At 35.8% G+C, this 22,686-nt stretch overlaps 1 protein-coding gene across 2 annotated transcripts in view; it reads right to left on the bottom strand.

The window, feature by feature from the left end:
- The window catches only part of WDR70 (WD repeat domain 70), a 304,073-nt gene that overhangs the window by 214,970 nt on the left and 66,417 nt on the right, over positions 1-22,686 (bottom strand). For both annotated transcript variants that reach the window (XM_082382288.1, XM_082382289.1), the window contains exon 7: positions 22,400-22,533. In XM_082382288.1, the coding sequence (XP_082238414.1) occupies positions 22,400-22,533 (134 nt within the window). The remainder of the gene's footprint in view (positions 1-22,399; positions 22,534-22,686) is intronic.

Raw genomic sequence — 22,686 nt, 5'->3', positions numbered from 1 at the left:
TTTTGTACCAGAGTGAACTGGTGAAAAAAGTTTCTGGCAAGTTCTCATGTCACAGCACCACAGAAGCTTCTTTATCATTTAGTGAGCCACAGTCTTGCCCTCGCAAATAAGGTCTGGATCCCAATCCTGGAAGCCTCTTCCTTAAATATTCTATCTATATGCTAGGAGTAAGGCTACTCTTCTTATCTGCTATTCCTATATTCTTTAGAGTTCACTTTATTTTTTAGGAGCAATCCCTCATTACGCCAATCCCCTGTTACAGGTAGTAACTCTTTATAATAAGCTTTCCCTATTCAAATTACTGTGTGATTTCTCTCTCCTCATCAGCCTCTGATATACCATATCTCAAGCGATTAATTAGGAACTGAAAAAATTATAGGCCGTTTAGTGCAATTTTTTAACTATATGAACAAACAGATCAGATCTTTGATAGTCAGTTCAGACTGCTAGACCAAAGTCTGTAAAGTAAGAACAGAATGCACCAATTAGTTCACAGGGTGTATCTTTGCTAACAGTACTCCCATTTTGGGGAAGTCTTAATTTTCTTCAATAACCATGGAAGATCAAATAGTTTAAGCAATAACTTTTTTTTTTTTTTGGCAAACCATTTTCATTTCCAAAGGGAAATGAAAATCTTACAAAACACAGCACAATTTAAGAAGACTGGGTAGTAGCAACAGTTCAATGGCTCCATTTCTCTGGCTCTTTGCTCTACCAAATTGCTCTATTTACATTTGCAGGGAAATACAAAATCTCAGCAATCCCACACTAATATTCATCTTGCTTTTTAGCTTTACAGGAAAGCCTAACGTTTACCCTCTGTCTCATTTCACGTGCTCTCTTTGCCAACATTAAAATGAAATGTTCAGCATCAAGCTCACCATTCCTGTCCCACTTTGCTCTTAATTCTGCTAGCCACAGAGTTAAAAGGACAGGATTAAGAGTCATTAGACACAGTACTAAGGAGAATTAAAGGGCTTGTTCAAGGGGTATAACATCTGCTCCTCAAATTCCTGCCTAAACAACTAAGATTCCGATCAAAGAGAAGAGAGCGAAAGCCAATCTGACAGTAAACTGGAGTCATGAGGAAGTGAATGTTCTCTTTGGGAGTAACTCTGACACCAGAGGAAGGCTTAGTGACATTGCACAATTCTTTCTGTGAAGTTATTCATGGGGCAAGTGGGAGTATATGTGTGTAAGTGGAGGTGAGTGGGAAGGGGAAGATTGAGGATCCTTTTAAGTAGTTTTTGCTCTGCTAGCAAAACAAGCTGGGACATGCAAGACAGATAAACACAGCTGTTTGGGGCTGTCACTTGGGGCTCAGGAGCCAAGGTGTCCTGATACAGTGAAAAGCGCACCGGAATGTGAGTCAGGAGGCCAGGGATCCAAGCCCTCACTCTGCCGCTAACTAGCTATGTGACGACGAGCAAGCCCTTTGGCTTCACTAGACTCAGTCTCCCCATTTTTTTCCAAATGAGTAGATGGAACTAGATGGTAGCACTATGCAGAGATGCTCCTGAGACAGAGTTCATGTACCCGCTTTATACCTTTGCTGAGTCCTGGTTTCCTCCACTAAAAAACCCAGAGAAATAATACTTACAGGATTGGGGTGAAGACTAAAAACAATACAGATCTATGTGCAGCTAGCACAGTATGTGAAATAAGTAGTTGCTATTATTACTACTTCTTTATGTCCAAGGGCTGTTTAAGATTATTTGAGGGGTATAAAATCTTGATAGCTAACTGTAATGAATACATTTGAATTGAATACATTGAATATTTCAAATTCATTACAATTTAAGTTAGTATAAGTTTAGCATGTGTTTTAATTATTACTAACCAAAATACTCAAGAGAAATATTCTTACACCTTTTCTGATTTTTTATACCCACTCACATACTAAAGGTTTGGAAGCTAGTAATAACTTTACAAAATAATGTATCTGTCAAACAGAACTAAAGCCACAGAAAATTTCTATCCAGGACTACATATTTTACTAAAGCCAAATAACTCTTCCCTTCCATTAAAATGTATATTTTTGTTTATTAATGTGATAAAATTACTCTATCACTCAAGTGCAGATTATCAGCTTCATGACTTTATATGATCTCACAGACAAGTTCCATGCTAAAAGACAATGAACCTAAATATCTAAACAGTACATTTTCATATCTTCTGAGGATTAGAGAAATATGATCAAGAACAGCCAACCAATAAGGATGATTAGCAAAAACTAAGTCCTTGTTCTGATTATTCCCAATAGCTTCCTTTACGATAATGTTGAGTTAGGAATAATTCAAGTCTTAATTCTAACAGCAGAACAACAGGAGCTCAGCATTTAACAATGAATAAAAGGTGTTGAGGGAGCAAATAAGGGGAGAGCCCTAGTTTGGAGAGCCTCTCTAGAAAGGCAGTATTTCGGTGGTAACCTAAGCATAAAAATAAGCTAACCATGTTTGTGAGGCAGGAGCAGGTAGCAAGGGACAGGGAAGAGCATTCTAAGCAGGAGAAAAGTACTGTGTAAAATCCCTCAGCCGTTTTGCTAGAGCATACTAAGAAAAGAGAAGAAACGGGCAGGGCCCAGATCACATAGGACTTTACAAATCATAGCAAAGCATTTGAGTTTTAGTCAAAATGCATCAGGAAGGTATTAAGTGGATTTAGCATGAATAGTGAGGGAAAACAGACTGCTTCAGTACTCTGAGATTTAAGCAAGGAAGATGCTTGAGTTGAATTCTGAAGGAGGGATCTGGAAGAAACTGGAGAGGCAGGGGGAATACTTGTACGGAGTACAGGTAAGGATGGAGAGAAGGACCAAGTACTGGGGAAGGAAGGAAGTGGGGACAATGAACTAACTGCAATGAAACCTTCATGTTGTGAAGTCAGACAGAAAGATGATGACAACTATAAAGTCCTTCAAAGTTTAGGAGAAGAATATAAACATAAGACTTTAGAAATTAAGGACTTGTGAAAGATCACCCAAGAATGTTAAAATGTAGTCGGTCAATATAGGGGAGATCCTGAAGACAGTGCAAAAAGAATGTAAAGACAGGGTCCTTAAGAACTTAAAAACAGGAAATAGAAGACTTCTACAAAAAATACGAGTTACGCATTAGATTTCCCTAGTCCAAATATCAAAAGAAATAACCTGGAAAAACATAACAATAGGGAGAAGTTTCAGAATTAGAAACTGAAAGAACTGAAAGGAAAAACTACCCAGAAATTTCTATAAGAAAAAAACTAGAGTGATTAGAAAAATACCTCCCAAAAAAGGGTACAACAGCCTCATGTGAAAATATCCCACAAACCAAGAATTCCTAGGGCAGCACATTCTCAAAGTAGAAAGGCTGCCCTTATGAAAACAGTTATCACATTAGGCAGCTGGCAGCTAAAAAGGATGTTTAAGAGATGACACAGGGGTCAACAAAACAAAGATGCACTAACTAGTCAGAACCCTAACAAAATAGCTTCCCGGAAAACAGAATATGCATCACATTAAGAGGAAACTCCCTTGCAAAGATTACTCCCAGAAGCAGGCCCCTTGAAACTCCCTCAGACCATAGGCTCCTTCCACTAGCTACAAGCTATTATCTTTAAGGAAGTGAGGAGATACAAGAAGAAATCTATTCACAGCCTTTGTCACCAGGCAAGGAGAGTAAAATAACAAGGAAGAGATTCTAGACTAGGGGTCAGCAAACTTTCCCTTTGTAAAGGGCCAGATAGGAAATACGTTAAGGTTTGCAGGCTATATATAATCTTTGTCACATATTCTTCTTTGCTGTATTTTGTTTTACAATCCTTTAACATTGTAAAATTTTTAGTTCAAATGCCATAAAAAAAAAACAGGCCAAGATCAACTATAATCCAATATAAAATAAAAATTAAATTTAAAAAACAAACAAAACCCAACAAAAACAAAAACAGGCCAGGGACTAGATTTGGCCCTCTGGTCATAGTTTGCTAATCTCTGTTGTAGAACATAAAAAGATGAGGAACATAGCTGTGAAATTTTTTTTTTATTTAAGGAAAAAGAAGACATATTCAGACTGTTCTTGTTTCAGTGCTAAAAATAAAATTCAAGAAAGCATATCTGTTGCTATTGTATACAATGCTGCAATAAATAAACTTTGTTCCTTGGTCATTTCCATGTGTGGATACATGTGTCAGAGAAGTTCCTTAAAGTGGGTTACTGGTCAGAGTATCTATCTGTGTTTATAATTTGTAAGATAATGCCAAATTGCCCTCCACAGAGTGGTACCAATTTACACTCCCACCAACAATGCCTGAAAGTGCTTATTTTTCCAAATCTTATCACAGTTCACATTTTCCATCTTGATGGATATTATCAAATTATTCTTTAGAAAAAGAGCTTAGAAATTGATATCCCACCTTTGCCTTCTCCCCACATTTGCCTTCTTCCCACATAGGATAGTAGAGATCTTTTTCATCTTTGCCAGTCTTACAGGGGACAGGTAGTACATCATTGGCATTTTAATTTTTTTCTTCAATTGTCAGTGAAGTTGAGCATAATTTTTCATGTTTATTGGCCAGTTACATTTCTTCTGCTGTTATCTGTCAATTCATTTTCTTTGACAGTTTTAATTTTCAAATAACCCCCTTTACTGATTTGTAGAAACTCATATATTATGTATGGCTAGAAGTCCATTACTTTCAGTATGTATTTCAACTTTTTATGAGCTTATAATTTGTCTTTTAATTTTGCCTATGTTATCGTTTGTTTTCTAAAGTATAAGATAGCTTTTTAATTATAAAAGTAATTCATGCTGTTTTGCCATATCATAGAAAGTGGAAGTTCTTCATTACCCCTACATAATTCATGTCCATTCCCAAAATGTAACCTCTTAAACTCTCCCTAGTAATTGAAAGACAGAAATATGTAAGTTATATATTACAAAAATAAGATCTTTTTGAAAACTATTTTTCATTTAATAAATGTTTGTGGAAATCTTTCTATTTAAAAAAGTTTCAAGAAAATATGGCTTACACTAACGTAAGCAGAAAATAAGCAAGGATAGAGAACAATATTTAAAAGCATGTTAAATATGCTCTTCAAAAGACACTATCATGTAAATGAAAAGCAAGACACAGACTAAGAGGAAATATTTGTGATAAACATATCTTATAAAGAACTTTATCAACCAACCCAAGAAAAGCAACCCAATTTTAAAAATGAACAAAAGATTTGGACACTTCACCAAAGACAGATGTAACACAAATAAGAACATAAAAGGATGCTCAACATTACTATTCATCAGGAAAATTTAAATTAAAACCCAAGTATATATCACTACACATGGAAAAGAATGGCTAAATTTAAAAATATTGAAAATACCAAGTATTTGGTAAGCATGAAGTAACTAAAACCCTTACATATTGCTCCTAAGAAAGCAAAATGGTACAGCACTTTGGAAAAGTTTGGAAACTTCTTATAAAGTTAACACACATACCACACAGCCCAGCAATTCTCTCTTAGGTATTTACCCAAGAAAATCAAAACATCTATCTACAAAAAGACCTATATGGAAACATTTATAGCAACTTGATTCATAATACCTAGAAACTGGAAGCAACCCAAATGTCTATCAATTGGTGAACAGATAAGCTGTCTGTTGTATATTCATACAAGGGACTACTACACAACAATAAAAAGGGGGAAACACTACTGATAGAGGCAACAACAAAATCAGAACAGTGGTTGTCTGGGGGTCAGGAGAAAGGAATGACTGCAAAGTGACTAGAAGGAACTCTCTAGGATAATGTAAATGCTCTATAACTTGATTGTGGTGGTGGTGGTTAATATGGCTATGCATTTCTCAAAACTCGCAGTACTGTACACTTGAAAGGATGAATTCTGGTGGGTGTATGTAAATTATACCTGAATAAATGTGAGTTTTTAAAAGTTCATTAAAAGCAATAAAGACCTGAATTAAAACAGTAAAAAATTAGTAATGTGGATTGACTTAAGAGATTCTCACAGATTGTAGCAAAAATAAATAAATAAATAAATAAAAAGATAAAGAGAACTGGGTCAGAAAGAAGAAAAGGGAAATGGAGAAGAAATAACAAATCTGGATAGCCAGGACTCCTAAAAAGGAAATCAGGACAGATAATAGCTTCAACAGTAGTCTGAATTTTTAGAGCTACAATCCAATCTTATGAGACTAACAAAATCTTAGTAATGGGAAGTAATACATTAAAGATAACAGTTTGTGAGTCTGTGTACTGAAATTCCTTCATGTTAAAACAGTACTAAGATAATAAGAGCTAATATTTACAGTGCTTTACTAAGCACCAAGCATTGTGCCACACCTTTTGCATATATTATCCATTAATCATTATTACAACCCAAAGAAATGGAATTATTCATTCTATTTTGCAGGGAAATAAAACAAGGGTCAAAGTGATTAAACTTGCCTAGTCACACAGAAAATGAACTGGTCAAAGCAGAATTCAAATTCAGACTTGGGGCTTCCCTGGTGGTGCAGTGGTTACGAATCCACCTGCCAATGCAGGGGACACGGGTTCAAGCCCTGGTCCAGGAAGATCCCACATGCCACGGAGCAACTAAGCCCGTGCACCACAACTACTGAGCCTGTGCTCTAGAGCTCGCGAGCCACAAGTACCGAAGCCCGCGAGCCTAGAGCCTGTGCTCCGCAACAAGAGAAGCCACCGCAGTGAGAAGCCCGCGCACCAGAACGAAGAGCAGCCCCTGCTCGACACAACTAGAGAAAGCCCGCACACAGCAACGAAAACCCAACACAGCCAAAAATAAATAAATAAAATAAATAAATTTATAAAAAATTCAGACTTATACGACATGGAATCCATGTTCTTACCCATCATGCACATGGACCCTAGACTAATACTTAGTTGTAGAACTGAATTTTACATAAATCAGTCTGCTATGGAAAAGAAAGCAGGGGGAAAAATACTTCAATGGAAGTCTGGGAGAGTAATGAAATTTCCTTCCATCTCCACTATAACTGACAGTTATGACACAAGTTCAGCCACTTAAGCAGAGAATCATGCCCAATGGCTATAGCAATGACTCACCCATTCTTATTTCTAGTAATAGAAATTTTTAAATTTCTGAAACCAGGATTCACTCAGGAAGATGAAATACTGGGTAAAGGTTTTGTTGTTTTTTTTTCCTTTGAACTCCGGAACTATTTAATCAAAAGAAGAAACTAACAGATATATACCAAGGACTACAAATGCCATTTCAAAAAGTAGAAATTACAGCTCAGTGGCAGTCAATTTTAACATAAAGTGAACAGAAATCGTAAGATGCAATAAAACTCTCGAATCAGTTACCTTGAGATTCCATGTCCTATTTTTTGTTTTTTAAAGAGCTAAACATATCAACCTGAGACCTGAAGCCCAATGCATCATGATGCAGAGCCAGAGATTTCAAAAACTGCCTGTTCTTTATTTGCCCTGAACTAATATGGTTTAAGCCACAATTTTTTAATTTTCCAGGAAAAGGAATCTTTATACTTCCTTTCTTTTTGAAAAAAAAAAAAAAAATAGGTACATCCTGATGAAAATGTTTTTTTATTCCACACAAGAAATTTTTGGGGAAAAGGATGAAAAGATTCCATTATTCATTGCTTATTTAATGAATAATAAGTTCCTACTATATGCCAGGCACTATTCCAGGTGTTGGAATACAAGTAAAATATAAAAAACAGATGATCATTCCCGATAATGATAAGTGCTATAAAGAAAACAAACCAGAACAATGCATAGAGTGGGTAGCGGTAGAGAGATTGGGAGATAAGCTACTTTTTTTTTTTTTAACATCTTTATTGGAGTATAATTGCTTTACAATGGTGTGTTAGTTTCTGCTTTATAACAAAGTGAATCAGCTATACATATACATATATCCCCATATCTCGTCCCTCTTGCGCCTCCCTCCCTCCCACCCTCCCTATCCCACCCCTCTAGGTGGACACAAAGCACCAAGCTGATCTCCCTGTGCTATGTGGCTGCTTCCCACTAGCTATCTATTTTACATTTGGTAGTGTATATATGTCCATGCCACTCTCTCACTTCATCCCAAGCTTACCCTTCTCCCTCCCCATGTCCTCAAGTCCGTTCTCTATGTCTGTGTCTTTATTCCTCTCCTGCCCCTCGGTTCTTCAGAAACTTTTTCTTTTTTTTTTTTTGATTCCATATATATGTGTTAGTATATGGTATTTGTTTTTCTCTTTCTGACTTACTTCACTCTGTATGACAGACTCTAGGTCCATCCACCTCACTACAAATAACTCAATTTCGTTTCTTTTTATGGCTGAGTAATATTCCATTGTATATATGTGCCACATCTTCTTTATCCATTCATCCGACGATGGACACGTAGGTTGCTTCCATGTCCTGGCTATTGTAAATAGAGCTGCAATGAACATTGTGGTACATGACTCTTTTTGAATTACGGTTTTCTCACGTATATGCCCAGTAGTGGGATTGCTGGGTCATATGGTAGTTCTATTTTTAGTTTTTTAAGGAACCTCCATACTGTTCTCCATAGTGGCTGCACCAATTTACATTCCCACCAACAGTGCAAGAGGGTTCCCTTTTCTCCACACCCTCCCCAGCACTTACTGTTTGTAGATTTTTTGATGATGGCCATTCTGACCGGTGTGAGAACACATCTCATTGTAGTTTTGATTTGCATTTCTCTAATGATTAATGATGTTGAGCATTCTTTCATGTGTTTGTTGGCCATCTGTATATCTTCTTTGGAGAAATGTCTATTTAGGTCTTCTGCCCATTTTTGGATTGGGTTGTTTGTTTTTTTGATATTGAGATGCATGAGCTGCTTGTAAATTTTGGAGATTAATCCTTTGTCAGTTGCTTCATTTGCAAACATTTTCTCCCATTCTGAGGGCTGTCTTTTCATCTTGTTTACGGTTTCCTTTGCTGTGCAAAAGCTTTTCAGTTTCATTAGGTCCCATTTGTTTATTTTTGTTTTTATTTCCATTTCTCTAGGAGCTGGGTCAAAAAGGATCTTGCTGTGATTTATGTCCTAGAGTGTTCTGCCTATGTTTTCCTCTAAGAGTTTTATCGTGTCTGGCCTTACATTTAGGTCTTTAATCCATTTTGAGGTTTTTTTTTGTGTATGGTGTTAGGGAGTGTTCTAATTTCATTCTTTTACATGTAGCTGTCCAGTTTTCCCAGCACCACTTACTGAAGAGGCTGTCTTTTCTCCACTGTATATTCTTGCCTCCTTTATCAAAGATAAGGTGACCATATGTGTGTGGGTTTATCTCTGGGCTTTCTATCCTGTATGCAGAAAATTATAAGACACTAATAGAAGAAATCAAAGATGATACAAATAGATGGAGAGATATACCATGTTCTTGGATTGGAAGAATCAACATTGTGAAAATGACTCTACTACCCAAAGCAATCTACAGATTCAATGCAATCCCTATCAAACTACCACTGGCATTTTTCACAGAACTAAAACAAAATACTTCACAGTTTGTTTGGAAACACAATAGACCCCGAATAGCCAAAGCAATCTTGAGAAAGAAAAACGGAGCTGGAGGAATCAGGCTCCCTGACTTCAGACTATACTACAAAGCTACAGTAATCAAGACAGTATGGTACTGGCACAAAAACAGAAATATAGATCAATGGAACAGGATAAGCTACTTTTAACAGGATTATTAGGAAAGGTCTCTTTGAAGAGCTGACATCTGAGCTGAGACACAACTCAAGAGGTCACTGGTTTTCAGTTAATGAAACAAAATACAGAAACTATGCAACTTGATGACAGTTATAGAGGGTAACAGAAACCCAGGAAATTAAGCAAAAAAAAAAAAAAAAAAAAAACCCTTAAGCTTATATAAATTTACAATGAAAATATCAAAGGAGAAAATATATTCAGGTACAAAGTATATATATATATATATATATATATATATATATATATATATATATCAAAGAATATTAACTGTGCTTTCCCACACACCTTTCACCTCATATTAAAGCTTTCTGGTGATGCACATGATCCCACACCGACTTCCATACAGACCATGTCAACAACCTTCTTTCTAATTAGTAAACCACAAGAAAGTTCTGTCATCCCTAGGACTATCCTGACATACCAAGAATGACTTGTGATTTGATTAACCTACTAACTTTACAAATGAAGTTATCTTCTAACTTTTTCTTTCCTATTGATGATATCCAAGATTAGCTGCAAACAAAAAAAAGCTTGCTATGCAAAACTGAAGTAGCTAGATGGATTTGATATTATACTTTTCTTCTCAAGTAGAGCCTAATTAATGATACCACTGATCGGTGACACCTATGGGAAAAAAGTCATATTTGGCCTTATGGTTACTTACCCTAAAAGTTGCAAAATCTAATAGTTTTGAAAATAATATTACTATGGAAACTCATAAAGTGAGTTTACCAATTCACTAATAATTATAAAAAGTTCAATCAAAAATATTTTGTCATTAACTTAATTCAATTAATGAGCTATTGGACAGGAGAAATGAGACAGTTACAATGATATGATTACTGAAATTTATATAACTCTGCTTCTTTACACATTAACTGATACACAAATCATGATTCCAGTTTTATAAGAGGAACCTTTATTCATCTTCAGTTTCTTTTTCACAACTGATAACATGAAAAACAAAAGAAAGCATAAATGCATGAAAAAAAACACTCATCTATCACACAATTATGTTAAATATTATGCTGCATAAGTATCAGCTGTAAACTAATTTTAAAAACTTTACCTAAAAGCTAAAATAGCATTACTTCAGTTATCTGGCAAAGGCAGTAAATAAAGTGTTAAAATAAGTAAGGCTTACCGATAAATGAACTTAAGCAAACACACACACCACACCCTTGACTATTTCTGATGGCACTTACTCTAAATGGTTTTAATCCCTTTGTGCCTATGCATAACATAGTGATTAATGGCACAAACTCTACAATTAGAATGCATGCATTCAAATCTCTGTTCTATCACTTACTGTATGATCTTGGGCTAATTAATTTTTAAGCCTCCATTTCCACACTGTCAAAGGGAGATAATAAACATACCTATGACATAGGGCAGTTAATAACTGATATAAAGAGTTTAGCCAGGCTCAATAAATGTTAGCTATGATAATGATACACAATATTACTATTAGGTAAACAGAACATATCTTTGTTCTCTAGCAAAAAAAAAACTTATCTCTGTATTAAATAAGTAATATACACACCTCGTATCTAAAACTCAAAAGATATAAAAGAGTAAATAATAACACATTTTTCTTCCACCTTGGCCTCCCAGATAATCAGTTCTTCTCCCTATAGACGACTAGTCTCCCAGATAATCAGTTCTTCTCCCTATAGACAACTAGTGTTATTGGTTTCTTGTGTACCTTTCCAAGAATATTTAATGCATATATAAGCAAACAGTCTATATTATTTTTTCCAAGCTTTTTAAAAAACTATGTACTATTCCATACTGTGCTTTTTTAACTCAATACATTTTGAAGACTGTTCCACAACTGAACCCTTTCTCAATGCCTTAGGTAGTGCATTTAATTTCAGTAATAATACCTTCCTTTTGATGGGAAAGTACTTTAGAGACCACTTTGTGGTGATAAATAATTTTATTATATTATTATTTAACTGAGTATGAACATATAACTAGGGTCCTTTTACTAACAACTCTTACAAGAGTATAGATTTGCAATGAATTTAAAAGAAAACACTGATCAGGACTTCCCTGGTAGTGCAGTGGTTAAGAATCCACCTGCCAATGCAGGGGACACAGGTTCGAGCCCTGGTCTGGGAAGATCCCACATGCGGCAGAGCAACTAAGCCCATGCGCCACAACTACTGAGCCTGTGCTCTAGAGCCCGCAAGCCACAACTACTGAGCCCGTGCACCACAACTACTGAAGCCCACACACCTAGAGCCCATGCTCCGCAACAAGAGAAGCCACCACAATGAGAAGCCCACGCACAGCAACGAAGACCCAATGCAGTCAAAAGAAATAAAAAGAAATTTTTTTAAAAAAGTAAACGCTTATCACTCCACTCCCACAGGAATGATTATCATCAAAAAAACAATAACAAATGCTGGTGAGGGAATTCCCTGGCGGTCCAATGGTTAGGGCTCTGTGCTCTCACTGCCGAGGGCCTGGGTTCGATCCCTGGTTGGGGAACTAAGATCTCATGAGCCACATGGTACAGTGGGGCGGGGGGGGACGCGGAATTGTTGGTGAGAATTTAGAGAAACTGGAACTCTTATATATTGCTTGTGGGAATGTAAAATGGTATAACCACTTTGGAAAACAGCTTTCAAGTTATTAATATGTTAAACATAAATTTACTATATGACCTAGCAATTTGCAGTTTAGGTTAAAAGAGGTGGAAACATATGTCCAAAGACTTGTACACAAATGTTCAAGCAGCATTATTCATAATAGCCAAAAAGTGGAAACAACCCAAATGTCCACCAAATGGTGAATGGATAAACAAAATATGCCATATATATATATATGCCATATGCCACCTATCTATCTATCTATCTAAAACAGAATACTAGTCAACCATAAAAAGGAACAAAAGTCCTGATGTATGCTACAACATGGGTGAACCTCATAAATACTATGCTAAGGGAAAGAGGCCAGACACAAGAGACCACATATTGTATGATTCCATTTATATGAGACATCCAGAAAAAGCACACCTATAAAGCAGAGTAGTGGTTGCCTAAGGCCGGAGGTAGAAATGGAGAGTGACCACAAATGGGAATGAAGTTTGTTTTGGGGTGATGATCATTAGATTGTGGTCATGGTTGCACAACCCTGTAAGTTTACTCAAAACTATTGAACTGCACGCTTAAAATGAGTGAATTTTATGGTATATAAATTAAACTCAATAAAGTGATTTTTTTAAAGCAAATACTGAAACAAAATAACCAATGAAATTCAAATTAATTTTAAGATGTTGTTTGCTGACACAACACTATAAAGAATGAAACAACTTCTTTATTGTGAGACAAACTGATTATATCCCTCTGCCACGGTCCTTTAATCGGCCATCAGCTGAACAAGTTAATGAATACCTGTTGCCTGCACTAGCACAGGCCTATTTTGCTGTGTTACAGCGATGATCCAGTCTTCCCACCAAGTGTCTCTATTATAACTACTATGAAAACTTTGTTCATACAACACTTTATGACAAAACAGGCTTTCACTTGGCATTTTGAAGGGTGTCTCTGCTCCCTTCTCACGAGGCCATGGCAACTGAAAGTGAACGGAGCATTTGAGCCCAGGTGATTTTAAACACAAAGGTAAACAAACGCAGGCATTAGCGTTGTGCCAAATGGTTATCAAAATGAAAAAAACAGAATTTCTAAATTAATAAAAAGAATTCATGAACCCCTGAAAATATGCCCATAAACCCCCGTCTGAGAAACCTGTAATGTGCCAAGTTTCAGAATTTACTGCAGTATGCAGGGCTGAGTGACCTCATGCTGAACAGACACAGAGTTGAGCAGTTCCAGTGAGTGCCCATTCACAGAATGCTTTGGGAAGACAGTCTCCATAATGCATGGCCCAAAACAATTGTGTCTTCAGTTATGGATCTTTGGTGGACTTCTGAAGTGGAAACTTCTTTTAACATTTATATGAATAGCGATTTTAAAGCAACAAACACCTAATGCAAAATAGTAGCATTCATCCACTTGAAAAGGCTGAACATCTGACACAAATGAACAAACTACTGAAAACCATTATCATATAGTAATTAAACCTGCAAAAAAATTTCTCAAAAGTGAATGTAAGTACACAACCACTTAAATCAATACTTACTACGTATGAAATTGTGTTACATCTGACTAAAAACACTTTATTGACTAAATTATCCCAGAACTTAAAGCAAGAACCAGGCTTATAAGTTTCCAAACTAATGATTAACTTGTTAGTCTGTTAGCAGACCAGAAGATCAGAGTAGAGGAATATAATTTATTTTCAACAATTAAAAAAAATTCATTCTATATGTCCCATTGAGTTTCTCTTTTACTTTTGCATATCGAATACAGGCAATCCTTGCTTTGCATGGTTCTGATATGCATGAATTTCAGTCGCCATGCTTTAGATAAATAATACCAGGCCCCAACAACATGGTTCAACTTTCAGTTACTATGGTATATTAACTGTGAGTAACTGCATAAAGTACAAATTTTGCTACTAGCCCTTCAGTCCAAAAATCACTATATAAATAGCAGCTGTGCATCCTGATCAATGACCAATCACACCACTTCCTCCAAAATCTGTCCCTGATTGGTCACTGTGCATGTGTTACTCAGTTCATGCACAGATAGCAAAGCACATAATTGTGCTGCCTCCCTTGTCTCCCAGGGATAAACCCATGTGACATTTCACAAAGCGGATAATCAAAAGACGGTTATTTGACAATGTCAACATTTTTAAATGTGCACAAAAGGCATTTCATTTCTTGCTATCTATTCTTAAGAAACACGCAATTTACACATATGCCCAATGCAGTATAGAGGCAATCATTTCATCATTTATTCAGAATAGTGAAAAAGTGGCCATAACCCAAGTCCATCAAGGGGAGAATAGCTAATCAGTGTAGTGGTTTTCAAAGTATGTTCTCAGATCAGGTACTCCAGTAGCATGTGGGAACTTGTTAGAGATGCAAATTCTTGGCCACACCAGACCTAAAGAATTGGAAACTCTAAAGGTAAGGTATAGCATTTAATATTTTAACAAGCCCTTCAGATGGTTCTGATGCCTATTAAAGTTTTAAAACCACTTAACTATGGTAAATTATACATAGTATGCTATGTAGCGCTTAGAATATAGTAGTATACGTGTAGTCTTATTAAAAATCTCCAAGCGATATTGTGAGTGAGAAAAAAATTATGGAATAACCATGATCTGACGTAATTTATGAAAATAAATATAGAATACACAGTTTTTTGATAGATACATTTGATATTTGTTGATAACTGCATGGAAAAACCTCAAAAAATATACACCATAATGAAAACAGTGATGAAATCTGAGAAGAAGATTAAAATGAAGATGATAAAGGAAGAACTTTAGTTTTATCTGAAATGTTTTAATTTCTGTATGAAAACGTTACTTATGTAGTACTTGATGAATTAAAGTGTTTTTAAAAAGAAAAGAATAGAGAGTATTTAGTCATTTTTAAAAGGGCTGAGATAAGAAATTCTTATTTTGGGCTACCTAAGTGATCCAAAACTACTCACAATATTTAATGACAAGTTTTACTTCATCTACATTTTTTTTTTTTTTTGCATAGAGGATACAACCAAAGGGTTTGTGATCCCAAGGATTCTAATTCTTAAACCTATATATATAATTATTAAGAATCTATGAGGAAACATAAAGAAAGTAAAAAGTGACTAGCAGATTGTATCAGAGAAAATGTGGTACTGATTTTCACTAAGTGACAAAGGAAGACTTTAGAAACCAGAGATCCATAAATCTAATATTGATACTGGGTAAAAGTCCAAACAAGTTACTAAACAGACTTCAAAATACCAAAAATGAAAGATGCATCAAAAAGAAGTTGAACAACAAAAGAAAAGCATTTTTTAAAATTTGATTTTTATACTGGTGGATCAAGGAAACATTTAACATCAGTCTTTTCAAGGTGGCCCAGGAGAGTGAGAATGAGGCTAAGAATACTACAGCATCAGAGCCCTTTGGAGAAATTCATCAGAGGTGCCCCAAATCCAGAATACCTTACCTCAGTCTCACCCATAAATTTAGAACTTTTGCCTCCCCTCCTGAATGGCTATGGGGGTCCTTTGTGTGTGAATACCTCTTTGAAACCCACTTATTCATCATAATGTTGCCTCCTGAATATCAGCCAAATTCTGACATCTGCTATTACAGGTGAGGAGATAGTCTGAAAACAGTATAATGTGTTTTTATATCTTTAAGACAGTTAACAAATTCCCTCAAGTTTTCTTGGTAGATGATATAGAAATAATGTAGATGGGTGACAAAAAAGTTATGGAAGAGTTTAGCTGAGTAACTGGTATGCATGGATTCTCATATGAGTGAACCACTTAATCTAAAAAGTTGTTTAACAGATCAATGTCAAAACAAAGAAAGGTTTCTAACGGCATACTAAAGTCTGACTCTTGCGGTATTTAACAAGTTATCAATTGAATGAGAACTTATTGCACATTTATCAAATTTGCAATTGGCAAAAACCAAGGGTCTGATGATTAATATATTGGATGTCAGCATCAAAAACTGGAACAATGAGCTAATAAAATAAAGAGAATGATATTGAAAGCAAAAAAGAAAAAGAAAACAAGTAAATACCTGCACTGCATTTTTTTCCTTATTTAAAAATTTAATTTAAATTTATTATTATATAATATAGACACACCACACACGCAAATAAATTTAACAAAGATCATTTGTGGCCTGTAAGGTCTAAAACACTATCTGACCCTTTACAGAAAATGTTTGCCAACTCCTGGTCTTGACTAGTAAGTCTTCCTCAAAAATATGTTCTATCTTTGAATTTGAGTATAAAAATCAAAGACATTAAGTAAACATTCTGTAATATTAAATTTAAACTGGAATGGGGATACAGATTAACAATTCTGAAATTATTTTACATGTATACTGGGGTTAAACAAATATATAAATGGATGGGAGGTAGAAGTGAGGTTTCTCACTGGAGGAAAGTGTAAGTTTCCAAGACAGAAGAAGAGGGAAGGCTAGAATGAATCAATGTGTACTGGATTAGAGTCAGAGACTTCAGTATGGACTCATGTTTAGCTTAATATAAATGCAAAAGGATACAGAAACAATTACACATATAGCGCATACATAGGTTAGTACACAGGCATAAACTTCCTAGCTCTGTTGAGAAGGCCTAGAAGCAGTGACACCCCACGGGCAACAAGCACAGGAAGAGTCTAGATCCTTTTTTTCTGATATCATTCTCCAAAGAAATATGACTAATTCTAGCACAGGGGTAAAGAAAATATGAGTTTGGAACATCTCATAGTACCCAAAAGTAAGGAAGTATAAACAAACAGACAAACAAAAAGGCATGTCAAAGAAAAGAACACAAGAGGCAAACTGAAAGAGCTCACAATGGCCACAGCTCAGTATTGACTTATAATTCAAGGTATAAATAAATAGAAATGAATAAATAAACAAACAAACAGTCTTCCTTGCAGAAGAATTCCAAGTAGTTTATGTAATTATCACCCCCTCCAGGAGGTAGAGCTTAATTTTTCCACTCTACCAAGTGTGAGCAGCATTTGTTGACTTGCTTCCAAAGAATGGCATATGGAAAGGGGAGGAAAAAGTAACTCTGTAGTGGAGAAATCTTAAAAACATGATAGAATGTACCCCTGATATGTGATAAGAAGGGCACTTCACCTCTGTGATATTCAGCCCAAAAACCCACAGCCTCAGTCTAACCATGAGAAAAACGCCATTAAAAAATAAGTCAAGGGATATTCTACAAAATACCTGACCAATACACCTCGAAACTGTCAAGTCATGAAAATCAAAGAACAACTGAGAAACTATCATAAACCAGAGGAGACTAAACAGACGTGAAGACTAAATGTAATGTAATATCTTGGAAGGGATATTAGTTTATAAAAAAAGTGAAATCCAAATAAAGTTTAGCATTTAGCTAATGATTATGTACCAATGTTGGTTTAATTATCACAAATGTAACGTGACATGGTAATGTAAGATGTTAACAATAGGAGAAACTGGGTTAGGGGCATACCTGAACTCTGGACTATCTGTACATCTTTTCAGTAAATTAAAAAATATTCAGAAATTTAAAGTTTACTAAAATTTTGAAATGGAAATGTCAATATGATCTCATCATTTAAGCACACACACACGTATCTATATTTTTCACCTCTTTCCACTGAAAAGGTCAAGAAGTAATGATACCCCAATATCTATGAACATGTGTAGCATCCAGATTTGGTCTCTGAACACCATTCCCACTAACAAAACAGGTGTCTGTGGGGAAATGCTCACTCTGGGACCTGGAAAGGCATGTATTGGGAAGCCTACAACATGTTGTTCCAGAAAATAAGTAAGCTTTTAAAGACTAACGAGGTCACGTCAAAACTACATAGCAATCAGGGACTCCCAATGGCCAAATCTGGAACACTTTAAACATCAAAAAGAATAATGACTGGGACTTCCCTGATGGCACAGTTGTTAAGAATCTGCCCGCCAATGCAGGGGACATGGGTTCAATCCCTGGTCCGGGGAGATCCCACATGCCGCGGAGCAACTAAGCCCATGCACCACAACTACTGAGCCTGCACTCTAGAGCCCAAGAGCCACAACTACTGAGCCTGCACACCACAACTACTGAAGCCCGCATGCCTAGAGCCCGTGTTCTGCAACAAGAGAACCCACGGCAATGAGAAGCCCGCACATGGCAACAAAGAGTAGCCCCCGCTCTCCACAACTAGAGAAAGCCTGAGTGCAGCAACGAAGACCCAATGCAGCCAAAAATAAACAAAAATTTTTTAAAAAAAGAAGAATGACTGCAATTGACTGAAACACATGAAAATTTTAAAATCATAAATACCAGTAATCAAAAAGAAAAGGCAAAAAAATTTTTTAAAAAACTATCACCACGAATAACAGCAACAACTCATTTATCAACACCAACCTGTAAGCTAAAAATGAGTAATAAAAGGGAAATAAGTAAGCATTTATCCTGACTCTGGGGTAGGAACTGTATTTCAGAGGAACCAAATAACATCAGGCATGAGGAAAAGTACTTCTCTTAGAAGAATGCCAGCAAGTAAAAGTAGATGAAACAACAGAATTAGAAAACCACTATCTTGCAGCCCTCAATGAAATAAATGATTCAGGTATGAATAATCAATGGATGCTAAACTTATTAAGTGAAAGGATGAATAGAATCTGGATATTTACATGGTACCAAAGTATTTTCCCCCCAAAGTTCTTGCCTATCTCAAGTATGTAATATTAACTTTACAGTGGAGGAATCAGATGTCCCAACTTACTCCAGGGATCAGTCTTAATTGCTAGTCACTAATAGTGACAACAACCAGACAATACACGCCATCTGATGTGAAACAATATGGATTATAATCAAGCCTTTGGATCTTCTATAGGAAATACTGGAGATAAAGAAACAACTTAAATAATACCAAAAGGAAGCAATTAGGAAATCAGGAAGGAAGAATCTCATAGAGGACAACTAGACCTGTCTGTTTAACAAAGTTATGGGAAAGGAAATGGTTAAGGAAGGGTCAGTGTAGATTAAAAGAGATGTAAGAGAGATACAAAATAGATGTGATGTGTATTACTTGATTGGATCCATGTCTGACAAACCAGCATTAAAACACATTTTCAGGGACTTCCCTGGTGGTCCACTGGGTAGGACTCCATGCTCCCAATGCAGGGGGACGAGTTTGATCCCTGGTCAGGGAACTAGATCCCACATGCATGCTGCAACTAAGTCCACATGCTGCAACTAAAGATCCTGCCTGCCGCAACTAAGACCTGGCACAGCCAAAATAAATAATAAAATAAATAAATAATTTGTTTAAAAAAAGAACACATTTTGAGGGCAAATGGGGAAATTTAAATACAGAATGTTTATTAGAAATATTAAGGAATTCTGAAGAATTTTGTTAAAAATAATAATGGAACTACATTTATATAAGAAAGCGTCTATCTTTCTCAAAGATAACACATTGAAGTATTTCAAAGTGAAAGGTGTGTCTGTCTTTATTTTTCTTATATTATAGTTGATTTATAATATTTTATTAGTTTCAGGTGTACAACAGAGCAATTCAATAATTTTATAGATTATACTCCATTTAAAGTTACTGCAAACTAATGGCTATATTTCCTTATGCTGTACAATATATCTTTGTTGCTTATTTATTTTATACATAGTAGTTTGTATCTCCTTAATCCTATACCCCTATCCTGCCCCTCTCCCCTTCCCTCTCCCCATTGGTAACCACTGGTTTATTCTCTCTATCTGTGAGTCTGTTTCTGTTTTGTTACATACAAACAGTGTCTTTACTTTTAAATAATTCAAAAATTACAAAAATGAGATGAAGCAAATAAAGAAAAATATTTATAACTTAAATCTAGGTAAATGGTAGATGGCTATCATACTAATCCCTCTGCTTTTCTCTTCATACTAATCCCTCTGCTTTTCTCTCCATTTGAAATCTTTTTCACAGTAAAAAGGGAATTATAGATGAATATGTAAATAGATATAAAATACACACTGAGTCACAAAAACATCATAAAAAACAGAGTCACATTACTTTGAGATTAGGGGCAAGTGATGGCAAAGTTAAATAGTTCTCCTGATTTAAAGGAGTAACGTTCACATAATGTTTGCAATATTAGAGTTTTATATTAATTTTATATGACTTGTCAAGAATCCTATTTCTTCCCATCTATCTAATCTTTGATAGCTCACAATTACATATAGGATGCAACAATTTAATTACAGAAGAGAAAATAAGCTTATTCTTGGTTTTTTCTGCATTTTCAATTACAGCAGTGTAGCAAATGACACAGTTTAGTGAATAATAGAGCACTGGCTTGAGTCTCATGAGATATGTATTCCATTCAGAGCTGATCATTGATATAGAACTGGAGAGTCCTGAACAAGTCACCTTATAGTTGTAAAGGTAGAAGGAGAGCACAATCCCTATATGAATCAAGAGACTATCTATCATGTGGGGAAAAGGGATATAAACAACATATTTTAAGTACATTTTTAAAAGGTCATCATGGGGCTTCCCTGGTGGTGCAGTGGTTAAGAATCCGCCTGCCAATGCAGGGGACATGCGTCCGAGCCCTGGTCCGGGAAGATCCCACATGCTGCGGAGCAACTAAGCCCGTGCGCCACAACTACTGAGCCTGTGCTCTAGAGCCCACGAGCCACAACTACTGAGCCCGCAAGCCACAACTATTGAAGCCCATGTGCCTAGAGCCCATCCACGACAACAAGAGAAGCCACCACAATGAGAAGCCTGAGCACTGCAACGAAGAGTAGCCCCCGCTCGCCGCAACTAGAGAAAGCTTGCACACAGCAACGAAGACCCAACATAGCCAAAAATAAATAAATAAAATAAATTTATTTTAAAAAAAGGTCATCATACTAACTCAAGATAAATGTCACTATTTTAAATCATAAGACCTATTTTAAATATAGCCATCATTGGAGATACTCAGTTTTTTTTTTTCCTTTCAATTGATCATATATCTGTTAAGATCTATTTAGGGAATTCTCAAATCTTTACTACTAGACAGCTTAAGAGTTATGACTTCAAACTTTACAAATCAATAATGATTTGTAGAACACTGACCAGAGCCACTTTAGTCAGCAAGGTTATTTTGCTAGATAACTATATAACTGCCAGAGAAATTTGAGGTCTGACTCAATTCTGATCCACATAAGACAGACATTTATTATGTAAATATCTATTGGCAAGTAAGCACAAATAATTCATATGATCTATTCTGCAGGCTTGAGAAAAATCCCAGCATCTCGTTTAGATGCTCCAACCACCACTTTCACAAAAGGTTCACTGGAAGCAAACGCTCAACAGTCCAGAGACAGGAACTTTCTCCATATAGTTGATGAAACCCAGAGTTTACAAGTGGAGATTAAACAAAACCCTTAAGAGTTCAGGTTGAAGGCAAAACTAGATTTACACCCCATTCATGCAAGAGTAAGAAATTGAGTCAGAGTAATTTCAGCTCATCCACATATCTTGAATATTTTTAAATCTCATCATTGAAAGCTCATTTCCAACATACATTATGCAAGTTAACAAGATAGTTTCACCAATAAAATCCATTTCTGATATCCAATATGCTAAAAGATCAACGATGGTCAAAAGTAGAAATAAGAGGGTGGCTTATGGTAGCAACGTGTAAAGTCCTTTATAATATAATGCTAGCTGACCATACCTGCACAGTGCAGCACCGACTAGCACTTGGCTTAACATATGTTGTACACACATATATCATATTACACAGTATTTAATGAAGTGCTTTAAAATAAACTAGGCAAGGTAACAATTTCTAAATTAAAATATTTTTTAAAAAACAACAAAAGATGGAAAATGTCTTTAAAAAATAAATTAATGAAACTAAAGGAAATTTACTAAAGAAAAGAAACATAAAAGGTACACTTTGCTTTCATCTGAATAACAAATGTAGCGTATAGTCATGTAAACTTATTGTATTTTGGCAAAAATCATCATAAACGGAATTCAAATAACAAGAGACTCTGTCTTCAAATATGAAGGTATTAAGTTGCATAATACATACCATTCACAGGGCTGAAGGGATCGAAATGCCTTAAAAGAAGCATCCATTCCAGCAAAATCCCAAAACTTAACATCATAGTCATATCCTCCAGTCACCAAACGGGCACCTGAGGGATCCAGACCCAAGGCAGAAACCTGGTTTAAAAAAAAAAAAAAAAATGGAGAAAAGCTACTTATTGTCTATTATAACCCCATTTCCTTTCTCTAACCCTACCTCCTACCTTACAGGCACTGTAAATATAGATCACCACTGCTGTTACTTCTGAAAAGTGAAAATGGAAAGCACCT

This window comes from Balaenoptera borealis (genome assembly GCF_965194805.1).
Source record: "Balaenoptera borealis genome assembly, chromosome: 2".
Classification (NCBI taxonomy): Eukaryota; Metazoa; Chordata; class Mammalia; order Artiodactyla; family Balaenopteridae; genus Balaenoptera; species Balaenoptera borealis.
The sequence above is the reverse complement of the archived record's forward strand: the minus strand, read 5'-3'. Positions and strand labels throughout refer to the sequence as shown.